The sequence below is a fragment of the Babylonia areolata genome, chromosome 14 (assembly GCF_041734735.1).
Source record: "Babylonia areolata isolate BAREFJ2019XMU chromosome 14, ASM4173473v1, whole genome shotgun sequence".
In the NCBI taxonomy this organism is placed as follows: domain Eukaryota; kingdom Metazoa; phylum Mollusca; class Gastropoda; order Neogastropoda; family Buccinidae; genus Babylonia; species Babylonia areolata.
Genome location: NC_134889.1, coordinates 30,105,759 through 30,118,100, shown reverse-complemented (window position 1 = coordinate 30,118,100; position 12,342 = coordinate 30,105,759). Strand labels below are relative to the sequence as shown.

At 49.3% G+C, this 12,342-nt stretch overlaps 1 protein-coding gene across 1 annotated transcript in view; it reads left to right on the top strand.

Annotated features, from left to right (window-relative positions):
• Window positions 1–8,503, top strand: part of LOC143289676 (GTPase-activating Rap/Ran-GAP domain-like protein 3) — a 312,925-nt gene extending 304,422 nt beyond the window's left edge. Inside the window, exons 27-31 of the mRNA XM_076598724.1 lie at window positions 612–708; window positions 3,180–3,601; window positions 5,186–5,256; window positions 5,404–5,508; window positions 8,494–8,503. Coding sequence (XP_076454839.1) covers window positions 612–708; window positions 3,180–3,601; window positions 5,186–5,256; window positions 5,404–5,508; window positions 8,494–8,503 — 705 coding nt within the window. The remainder of the gene's footprint in view (window positions 1–611; window positions 709–3,179; window positions 3,602–5,185; window positions 5,257–5,403; window positions 5,509–8,493) is intronic.
• Window positions 8,504–12,342: the final 3,839 nt, after the last annotated feature.

Below are 12,342 nucleotides of genomic sequence, written 5' to 3'. Positions count from 1 at the left end.
ATGGCCAGACCTTACCCTCATCGCATGCCGTACATTACGCTAATGGCTTCCAAGGTAAGAGGTAAGGTACAGATCTTACCCTCATTACATCCAAGGTAAGTGGTACATTCCAGGTCTTACCTTCATCACTTTCAAGGTAAGCTGTACATGCCATACGTGTGTGTGTGTGTGTGTGCGCGCGCGCACGCGTGTGTGTATGTGTGTGTGTGTGCGTGCACTTGTGTGTGTGTGTGTGCCCAAACCCCTTTTTTCCCCCTTTTTTTCGTCTCTTTTTCTATCTTTAAAGCAGATGTGGTGTAGCGTATAAGGATCAGTGTGCTTTGTCATGTCGTCTCCTTGAAACCAAAACTGAAAACTAAGCGGCTGCAAGAAAGCCCAGTTCCTGGGTGACGATCGGTTGAAGGGAGGGTACTGCTACAGGTTTACTTGGGTTTTGTCTCCAGAGCGATAGCCTCCCTTCTTGCCGTTTGTTCCAATCCATTCTGTTCAAGTCTATTTTGTTCTAATCTATTCTGTTCCAGTCTGTTCTGTTCTGTTCTAATCTCTTCTGTTATAATTTATTCTGTTCTAATATCTTCTATTCTATTCTATTCTATTCTATTGCGTTGCAGTGTGACATCTACTTCGCCTCCTCGGCGGCCCACAGTGCTTCGCCCAAGGACAAGAAATCTGGGAAGGACAGCTTCTCCCCGCCCTCCTCTCCCTCCGGTCAGTGTGTGTGGGGGAGGGTGGGTGTGTCTGTCTCTGTGCGTCAGTGTGTGTGGGTGTGTGGGGGGGAGGGCGGATGTGTCTGTCTGTGTGCGTCAGTGTGTGTGGGTGAGTGTGGGGGGGGGTGGGTGGGTGTGTCTGTGTGCGTCAGTGTGTGTGGGTGTGTGTGGGGGTGGGTGGGTGTGTCTGTCTGTGTGCGTCAGTGTGTGTGTGTGTGGGGGGGGGGGGGGTCTGTCTCTGTGCGTCAGTGTGTGTGGGTGTGTGTGGGGGAGGGTTCTGTCTGTGTGTGTCTGGGTGTGTGTGGGGGGAGGGTGGGTGTGTCTGTCTGTGTGCGTCAGTGTGTGTGGGTGTGTGTGGGGGAGTGGGTGTGTCTGTCTGTGTGCGTCAGTGTGTGTGGGTGTGTGTGGGGAAGGGTGGGTGTGTCTGTCTGTGTGTGCGTCAGTGTGTGTGGGTGTGTGTGGGGGAGTGGGTGTGTCTGTCTGTGTGCGTCAGTGTGTGTGGGTGAGTGTGGGGGGGGAGGGTGGGTGTGTCTGTGTGCGTCAGTGTGTGTGGGTGTGTGTGGGGGTGGGTGGGTGTGTCTGTCTGTGTGCGTCAGTGTGTGTGTGTGTGGGGGGGGGGGGGTCTGTCTCTGTGCGTCAGTGTGTGTGGGTGTGTGTGGGGGAGGGTTCTGTCTGTGTGTGTCTGGGTGTGTGTGGGGGGAGGGTGGGTGTGTCTGTCTGTGTGTGTGGGTGTGTGTGGGGGAGTGGGTGTGTATGTCTGTGTGCGTCAGTGTGTGTGGGTGTGTGTGGGGAAGGGTGGGTGTGTCTGTCTGTGTGTGCGTCAGTGTGTGTGGGTGTGTGGGGGGGAGGGCGGATGTGTCTGTCTGTGTGCGTCAGTGTGTGTGGGGGGAGGGTGGGTGTGTCTGTCAGTGTGCCTCAGTGTGTGTGGGTGTGTGGGGGGGAGGGCGGATGTGTCTGTCTGTGTGCGTCAGTGTGTGTGGGGGGAGGGTGGGTGTGTCTGTCAGTGTGCCTCAGTGTGTGTGGGTGTGTGGGGGGGAGGGCGGATGTGTCTGTCTGTGTGCGTCAGTGTGGGTGTGTGTGTGGGGGGGAGGGTGGGTGTCTGTCTGTGTGTGCGTCAGTGTGTGGGGGAGGGGGGAGGAGGGTTTGTGTCTGTCTGTGTGTGCCTCAGTGTGTGTGGGTGTGTGTGTGGGAGGATGGGTGTGTCTGTCTGTGTGCGTCAGTGTGTGTGGGTGTGTGTGGGGGAGGATGGATGTGTCTGTCTGTGTGCGTCAGTGTGTGTTGGGAAGGGTGGGTGTGTCTGTCTGTGTGCGTCAGTGTGTGTGGGTGTGTGGGCGGGAGGGCGGATGTGTCTGTCTGTGTGCGTCAGTGTGTGTGTGTGTGGGTGTGTGTTGTTTTTTTTTTGGGGGGGGGGTGTCTGTCTGTGTGTGCCTCAGTGTGTGTGGGTGTGTGGGGGAGGGTGGGTGTGTCTGTCAGTGTGTGTGGGGGGAGGGTGGGTGTGTCTGTCAGTGTGTGTGGGGGGAGGGTGGGTGTGTCTGTCAGTGTGCCTCAGTGTGTGTGGGTGTGTGGGGGAGGGTGGGTGTGTCTGTCAGTGTGTGTGTCTGGGAAAAACAGCTTCTACCCTCCCCCTTCTCCTCGCCCTCCGGTCAGTGTGTGTGGGGACTGGGGGTTGGGGGGGGGGGGTGAGGGGGTTTCTGTGTGTGTGTTCGTTCTTTAGTTTAACGTCTTTTCACTATAAGTGATATTAGACGAGGGAAGGAAAAAAATCGAGTGGGAGGAGGGGGGGGGGGGGGGGGAATTACTGTGTACGCATACGAGTAAGTGAAAGTGTGTGTGTGTGTATGTGTGTGTGTGTGTGTGTGTGTGTGGTGTGTGTGTGTGAAAATTACTGATTTAAGATTTGTTTAAAAAACAAAACAAACAAAAAACAACACATAACAATATAACATATTTCTAATGAAAAACTAACAACTATAACAGTGAACCAACAGGACTATTTAACAAGGAGTTGAAAAAGTCATACATTAGCAATGGACTGCTGAAGATCGTCAACACTGTGTGTGTGTGTATGTGTGTGTGTGTCTGGAAAAGAGCTTCTCCCCTCTCCCCTCCCACCCCCCCTCCCTCCCCCTCTGGTCAGTTTATGTGGGGGAGGGGGGGGGGAGGGGTGTATGGGAGGAGGGATAATTTTTGTGTGTGTGTCTGTTTGTTGTGCGAATGTGTGTTTGTGCCTCTGTGTCTGTATCTGTGTGTGTATGCGCGCCGTTTGAATGTGTGTCTGTGTCCGTGTCCGTGTGCATGTGTGTGCGAGCGTGTGTATGTGTGTGTGTGTCTATGTCTATGTCTCTGTGTACGTGCGTGTGTGTGTATATATGTCTCTCTCTCTCTCTCTACACACACACACACACACACACATATCTTAACTCCATGCCTCGTGCCTCTCTGCGCTGCCAGCCAAAGCCATGTGCACGGGAGGCAGCGGGGGCGGCCCTTGCCTGAACGTCTACAAGATCCCGCTCTCCTGCCTCGCCGGCCAGATCTCCGGGGCGGCCGGCGTCGCCACCACCGACCCCAAGGCCCCGCCGGCCCCGGGCGTTTCCGCCCCAGGGGGCGCCACCCTCCTGGCCCCCGTGGTCAGCAACGGGGCCGGGGATCGCTCCCCCGGGTCCCTCAAGCGATCCCCGCTCCTCCGCTCCAAAAGGGTGGGCGCCGGGGCCGGGGCTGGAGCAGGGCTAGGTGGTGGTGGTGGTGGGAGTGGTGCTGTTGGAGGGGGGTCTTCTTTTCCTTCCTCCTCTTCCTCTTCTTCTTCTTCTGCGGTTTTGTCCGGGGGTGGTGGTCTTGGTGTGGGGGGAGGAGTGGGAGGCGGAGGAGGAGCCACGGCTACGTTACCTGTGCAGGTGAGTGAGTGGGTGAGTGAGTGGGTGGGTGGGTGGTGGAGGAAAGGGAAGGAATGGGGAGGGGGAGGGAGAGGGAGAAGCATGGGGAGGGTAAGGGTGAGGGGAGGGGGGATGGGGTGGTTGTGATCGTCTGGTCTCTGTTGATTGAGAGTTTAAAACGGTCAAAAAGGTAAAAGCCCACTCGTGCACATACGAGTGAATGTGGGAGTTGAGTTGCATGCAGTCCACGAACGAAGAAGTAGAGTTTAGTGGTGGACACTTTTTTTTTTTTTTTTTACCTAGTAACCTTGATGTCTAATTTCAATAGTGATTTCAGATCTCACTTTCGAGTGTAAAGATTTTGATAGCATTAATAACTGACTTGGAGTCAACACAAAAAGCAATTTTTTTTTTTTTTTTTTTTTTTTTTTTTTCAAATCGAGTAAAAAAAATAATAATAATAATACAATGACAAAGTATTGCAACTAGTTTCGCTGTAAAGACATTTATTTTTTTCCCCACGTTATACAACTTTTTTGCGTTCAGGCCAGGTATGATACATGCGCGCGCGCGCGCGTACGTGTGTGTGTGTGTGTGTGTGTGTGTGTGTGTGTGTCTGTGTGTGTGTCTGTGTCTGTCTGTGTGTGTGTCTGTGTCTGTCTGTGTGTGTGTCTGTGTCTGTGTGTGTATCTGTGTGTGTGTGTGTATCTCTGCGTGTATGTGTGTGTATCTGTGTGTGTATTGTGTGTGTCTGTGTGTGTTTGTGTATCTGTGTGTGTGTGTGTGTCTCTATGTGTATGTGTGTGTGTTTGTGTGTGTGTGTTTGTGTATATGTGTACCTGTGTATGTGTGTGTGTGTGTGTGTATCTGTGTGTGTGTGTGTGTGTTTCTGTGTGTCTGTACCTTAATCTGTGTATGTGTGTATATCTGTCTGTGTGTGTGTCTGTACCTGTATCTGTATCTGTGTGTATATCTGTGTGTGTATGTGTGCGTGTGTGTCTGTGTGTGTGTCTGTACCTGTGTGTGTGTGTGTGTGTGTGTGTGTGTACCTGTATATGTGTGTATGTGTGTCTGTACCTTTATCTGTGTGTATGTGTGTCTGTACCTGTATCTGTGTGTGTGTATGTGTGTCTGTACCTGTATCTGTGTGTGTATGTGTGTCTGTACCTGTATGTGTGTGTATGTGTGCGTGTGTGTACCTGTATCTGTATGTGTTATTGTGTGTGTGTCTGTATTTCTGTGTGCGTGTATCTGTATCTGTATCTCTGTGTGTATATGTGTGTGTGTGTGTATCTGTATCTGTGTGTGTGTGTGTGTATGTGTGTCTGTACCTGTATCTGTGTGTGTGTGTGTGTGTGTGTGTACCTGTATCTGTGTGTGTCTGTCTGTCTGTCTGTCTGTACCTGTAATTGTATCTGTGTGTGTGTGTGTGTGTGTGTGTGTATCTATATCTGCATCTGTATCTGTGTGTGTGTGTGTGTATCTATATCTGCATCTGTATCTCTGTGTGTGTGTGTGTGTGTGTGTGTGTGTCTGTGGTGTGTGTGTGTATGTGTGTGTGTGTGTGTGTGTGTGTGTGTGTGTGTGTGTGTGTGCTGACAGCAGACCAAGGACCGGCACGACTCCTCCAGCTCGGACTCGGGCATCACCATCCTGCGCACCTCCGACCTCTCCCCGCCCCCCAGCCCCCTGCTCCCCCCGCCGCCCCTCACGCCCTCCTCCCCCACCCCCTTCCCCCTCACCCACACCCACCACCACCACCACCACCACCACCATCATCACCCCTGCTGCCCCCCTCCCCCGCCCTCGCCCTCGCCTTCACTACCCTCCTCCCCCTTCGCCCTCGGGGCCCTGCCGCTCGACCCTTCTTCCCCCTCCCCCCTCCTCCCCCTTGCCCCTCCCCCACCCGCTTCCAGACCCGCGACCTGGTATAGTGACGGGCTTGTGACGTCATGTGCCTGGATGACGTCATCGTGTCCACTCATCGTTGTTTCTTCCGTTTCCCTTCCTTCCCCCGTCAAGAGATGTAGTAAGGTTGACTTTTGTCGTCTGGGAACAGCTCTCACATCGGCGGTACTGATTACTGTGTTGTTGTTGTTGTGTTGTTGTTGTTGTTGTTTTTGACAACCTGCCTACATTGCAGAGTGTGGTGGTGACTTCAGAATCCACGCAGTGAATCTGGGGCAAAAGATCTCCACACATACAGAGAGAGAGAGACAGAGAGAGAGAGAGAGAGTCTCTGAGATTATAATTATGTCCTGGTAAACGCTCTTTTTTTTCTTTTTTTCTTTTTTCTTTTTTTTTAATACAGATTTTAATATATAACCGAAGGCTGGGGAAGAAATCTTCCTTTAGCTGGAGGAATGTCGGCTTTTCGGGAAGCAGATTGAAATTCTACTTCCCTTGCAGTACAGAGAACATTCTTGAGAAAATGATAATGGAACAACCCTTGAAACAGAAGTTGTAACTGAAGTTGTTTCAGGTTTTCGTTTCTCAAGCAGATGTCACTGCGTTCAGACAATTCTATATATACTACACCATTATATCTGCTAGACAGATGCCCGTCTACTCCACAACACACACACACACACACACACACACACACACACACACACACACACACACGCTGGTCAAGCCTTGACGAAACACATATATATATATTTGAATACCTATCAGAGTGGATTTTTCTACAGAGTTTTGCCAGAGGACAGCACTTGTTGCCATGGGTTCTTTTTCAGTGCGTCAAGTGCGTGCTGCTCGCTTGGGCCTCGGTTTATCGTCTCATCCGAATGAACCAGACGCTCGGTTTGATTTTCCAGTCCAACTTGGGAGAAAGGGGCGAGAGCGGGATTGGAACCTAGGCCCTCACGTACGGACATTGTATTAGCAGCTGAGCGTCTTAACCATTCGGCCACCTTCCTCCTCCTCCAATGGTAATCGGACAACACTGAACTATATAATGACGTGAGTGCGCCATCCTATTTGTATTTGTATTTTTCTTTTTATCACAACAGATTTCCCTGTGTGAAATTCGGGCTGCCCTCCCCAGGGAGAGCACGTCACTACACTACAGCGCCACCCCTTTTTTTTTTTTTTTTTCCTGCGTGCAGTTTTATTTCTGTTGCCTGCTGAAGTTGATTTTTCTACAGAATTTTGCCAGTAACAACCCTTTTGTTGCCGTGGGTTCTTGTACGTGCGCTAAGTGCATACTGCACACGGGACCTCGGTTTATCGTCTCATCCGAATGACTAGCGTCCAGACCACCACTCAAGGTCTAGTGGAGGGGGAGAAAATATCGGCGGCTGAGCCGTGATTCGAACCAGCGCGCTCAGATTCTCTCGCTCCCTAGGCGGACGCGTTACCTCTAGGCCATCACTCCTGCTAGTGAATGGACTCGATTTTTTTTGTTTTTTGTTGTTGTTTTTTTTTGGTCAAAACTGAGAATATCTAGATGTTGAAAAATGTGTTATTAATCATAGAAGGATTTTCCTTTTATGGTGACCCTTGACCCCCGTGTATCATTTCTGGCACTGCTGCAACAGAAGACCTCGAAAAGGTTCTTGATCACAGAGTTGGGAATTCTCAAAACGAACTCTAACCAGAATATTTTGAAGAGATTGGGGGGGGGGGGGAGAACTCCACAAAACGACCTCACAGCCAGAACCAACCTGTTAACTAATCAAGAGAACACAACAGACTGGCCATAGTCACAGACAGTTTGAACATTCCAGTCGCAAACGTCTGTCTTCTGCTGTTGTATGGGTTTGTCCGAACGCAGTGACACAAAATTCCTGCTCTACAAGTCACTGGTGGTCTCCATCCTCTTATATGGATGTGAGACATGGACACTGATGGCAGAAACAGGAAGAAGAATCCAAGCATTCGAAACCAAGTGCTTGAGGAGACTACTACACATCTCCTACAAGGAGCACAAGACCAATGACGGAACCTGGTCAGCAACCTTGTTGCTGGCGACTGTCAAACGACGGAAGATGGCATGGTTTGGTCACGTCATACGACATAACAACCTCTCCAAAACCATCCTGCAAGGGACTGTAGAGGGAGGGCGCAGACGGGGGCGGCAGAGAAAGAGCTGGTCCGACAACGTCAAGGAGTGGACCAAAATGACGATGCCAGATCTCACAACAGCTGCCAATAGAACGGCGTGGCGAGCTATGACATCTTCCTCATGTCCCCCCAACGACCCCAGCGGTCAAGGGCATGAGTGAGTGACTTGAGAAAATGAAACATAAAACTCAGTTACTTTTTCTGAGTATTTCAGCGTTGTTCTGTTAACATTTCTTTCTCAAGAACGTTCTCTACGCCGCAAGGGGCATGAGAAAAGTCACCGTGACAAGAATTGAATATTCTGAACTGTAACTTCGGTGAGTTTGAGATCGGGGGCGGGGGCGGGGGGACATTGTCGTCACAAAGTGGAAAACTGAGTCCTTTCTCGTGGTGGAGCATCGCGTTCTACTCCTGTCAGAGGGCGTCACTTCAGAATTACGGTTGAGTGCGCGAACCACGGCTGTTGTCTGGAGCAGTCCCCAAGTACTACTACTACTACTACAGTGCCTAACTGGTCTGGTGATCAGTCACTTCACTTCACAGCTGTTGGTGCGAGTTTTTAGCCCTGGTTTGAGACTGGTTTCAGTTTCAGATCTCTGAATGGATACTTGTTGAATGAATTGGTGAAGTTTTATATTATCTGTGTAGTAACAAAATGCCCCAGTTCACATTTCACACTCCGTCAACAGCGCATCGTGATGGAAAAAACGGAGACCACGTTTCTCAGTTGTTGGTTTTTTTTTTACAGTAAAGCTCCTTCCTTATGAGTTCGGGCACACAGTTGAAGACTGACAAGAAGGTCTGGGGTTTGCTGTGATATCCCTCCATTTCTTGTGTTGTGAAAGTATAGTGTGACGACTGAAGTAGCTCGCTGCACGCGCGCGCGCGTCAATGTGTGTGTGTGGAGATAACTGATGTGAACAACGTTGTGAAGTTGGATTGTCATAACAACAACACAAAAAGAAGAAAAAGGGGTGCGGGGTGGGGGGGGGGGGACCCGGAGGGGGGGGGGGGGTGGCAGTGACGCCGCTGGTGTGTTTCCGTGGCTGGTTCCTTCCTCGTCCTGTGCTATTTTTAGACCATGTCCCTCTGACTTGAGTGGCGCCAAGTAACACCTTCTGTATGTGACTCGGTGCTATTTTTAGCACGGCGTTACTGTCAACTGTCAGCCTCTCTTGCACCTGAAAGCGAAACTGACGGAGTTGGTCGTGTTCACACCTACATCATGTCAGTTTCACGACGCGCGCCGTTTATTAATTAACGTACATTGTGAGACATGATTGATGTGCAAATGATGAGAGATATACTTTGCTTGTGATTCAGTATCAGCTTGATTTTTTTTTTCATAGGGGGTGGGTGGTGGATTGCAGGGGAGAGAAGATATTATATATAAATATAAGTAAATGGAAATACTTTGCTGACTACAGATAAAAAGCGAAATGAATAACCCAAAAATTGAACATACTGTTGTCATCGGTGAAAGACAGTATCCCCTCTCTTTCATGTACCGATAGATTTAAAACTTCATTAATTAAAATGCGTATGGTGTAAGGTCACATAACCTGTGACCATGCATGGCTCAGCTTTCGCTCAGATGATGCGGGGAAAGATGATGAACTTTCTTGGGGAATCTGGGTTTTTTTATCGTGTTGGTGAATTTCTTGAATGGGCTTAAGTGACAATTGATTCAACTTGCGTTCGAATCTCTCCGAACTGCCTGTATTCACACCTGACCTTAAAATGAGACCTCTCACTACTTGTAAGGCCTGCACGATACTTGACAATGCGTCATATGTTGTTTATTTTCATGCAGAAGACAAAGTGATGATGACGCGTGTGTTGCGATGACTGGGGGCCACGTCATAATAAACGTCACGCATGTGTTGCGATGTGTGTGGGTTTACGTCATGATAACCACGCGTGTGTTGCAATGTGAGGGGGTTCACGTCATAATAAAAATTCACGCTCGTGTTGCGATGTGTGGGGTTTACGTCATAATAAACGTCACACGTGTGTTGCGATGTGCGTGTTGGGGGGGAGGGTTACGTCATAATAAACGTGACGCGTGTATTACGATGTGTGAGGATGACGTAATAAACGTCACACGTGCGAGGATTACGTCATAATAACGCCACGTGTGTGTTGCGATGTGTGGGGTGACGTCATGATAAACGTGACGCTTGCGATGTGTGAGGTTGATGATGTAACAAACGCAATGCGGAATTCAGCCTTGGAATTCAGCATTTAAGAGTAATGCTATACGTTTGACGTTTTGTCGTGGATGAGTTTGGAGTTGTTGCTTGATCATGACGCTGGATTACGTCATTTGGGGAAAATGCCTACGTCATACTGGGTTCCTTGCTGTGAGAAAGGGGTCAGGTTTGTGAAAAAGAAAAATCGAAAAGAAGAAAAAAAAAGAAGAAGCTAATTTCCGGTGACGTCAAAGTACACGCGCCGCCTTCTCAGTGACTAGCATGACGTAGAGATTGATGACGTCAGAGCCAGTCGCCTTAAATGTTATTGTACAGCCAGCTTCGCCGTGTTAGTGACATCACCTGTTGCTCAATTTGTGTGTGTGCGTGCGTGTGTGTGTGTGGAGGGAGGAAGGGGGTGAGGTGGGGGGTGAGTAGTACTACGGTATCTTGTTTATCTGTATTATTATTCATATTTGTTGTGTTTCATTTTCGTAGTTTCAAATCAGTGGGGGGGTTGTTGTTGTTGTTGTTTTTTGGGGGGGGGGGGGGTTTGTTTTTTGTTTTGTTTTTTTTTTTGTTTTTTTTTTTTGTTTTTTTGTTTTTTTTTAACTCCATATGTCTTTTTTTCTGTCTGTTTATCTGTTCAATTATCTACGTATTGATTTCTCGGTTTGCATTATAGATATTTCCTTTTTTTCTGTATTTATTATATATATATATATATATATATATATATATATATATATATATATAACTACATTTGTACAGTAAACTGAGCCTGAAGTTTCCGGGAATTATGTGCTTTATGAAAACGATAATTATATTGTCATCATTCGTTGTTGTAAAAGTAGCAGTATATATTACTATTATTATCATTATATGTGTTCTCATCGTAATTATTATTGCTGTTGTTGTTTGTAATCGCTGTTGTTGTTGCTACCGATGTATATTTTTGTTTGTATGAGTTTTATTGTTGTTTTGCCACGTGCAGAAGATTAATTAACATACACCAAAAACCCACCGTGTGATGAACGTGTAGACGTAAAGAAATAATGGATCCATGGTATTATCTGCTAACTGATACGGGATTGATATTTCACCTGTTCTGTGCCACTACATTTTTTTGGTTTCAGTCTTGTGAAGTTGGCTTCCCCCCCTCTCCCTCTCCCTCCCCCTCCTCCCCTCCTCTTCCAGTCAGTGATCACTTAATCCAAACTCGCCTCTTGAATTGTGTCACGACCCCCCTAGGGAAGAGGTCGAGAACTATTTTAAAACCTAACGCCCAACCCAATTCACCCGACAACACAAACACAGAATACAGATATTTCTCGTCCACACAAAATTTATTCTCTTCCGCTCTGTCTATCGCACTCAAGCAACCTTACACACACAGCCTATACTTGCAAAAAAACAACAACAAAACAACCATATACTATAACTTCAACAACAAAAAACGAACAGAAGTCGTATACAAAACTACGGATTCTCCCAAATGTAATCGAAAGCAATTTTCCACACACACACTCAAGGAGAAGCAAATCACCCCCAAAACCAGGACTGGTACACAGATGCTTTAGTCTTTGGCGGGTTCAGGAAGTTTTCCTCTTAAGAGGAAAACAACAACAACAAAAAAACAAAAAAACTGACACACGGCCCAGACAAACTTCGGCGGGTTCGACCCAAGGCACAAGCCCCCGGTCAAAAGGCCTAGGTGCCAGGACTCGGCATACAATGCCAAGCAACGGACCAGGCTGCAAGTCAAAAGGCCCGGAACACAGGACACCAGTCACAGGGCAGGAAGGGGCGAAGACCCAGGACAGCAGTCACAGGGCAGGAGGGGACGAACACCCAGGACACCAGTCACAGGGCAGGAAGGGGCGAAGACCCAGGACAGCAGTCACAGGGCAGGAAGGGGCGAACACCCAGGACACCAGTCACAGGGCAGGAAGGGGCGAAGACCCAGGACAGCAGTCACAGGGCAGGAGGGGACGAACACCCAGGACACCAGTCACAGGGCAGGAAGGGGCGAAGACCCAGGACAGCAGTCACAGGGCAGGAGGGGACGAACACCCAGGACACCAGTCACAGGGCAGGAAGGGGCGAAGACCCAGGACAGCAGTCACAGGGCAGGAGGGGACGAACACCCAGGACACCAGTCACAGGGCAGGAAGGGGCGAAGACCCAGGACAGCAGTCACAGGGCAGGAGGGGACGAAGATCTGGGTCACCAGACGAAAGGCCCGGGGCACACAGCACACGGCGAGAGCTGCCACAGGTGGCGTACACTAACGACCACCACAAAGACACGACGACGACGAAGACAGACGAAGAAACACAGAAGTGGCTCCCATGGAGAACAGCCGGTCCTCACTTCGTATGGTGCCTAGATGTCGGGGTAGCTACCCCACCAACAACAGGAACGACCCGTACACTACGGCAGTCGGGCTGCAAAAGCCCCGAATATTGTTGCTGCCCAACAATATTTCATATTCGCTCAGGT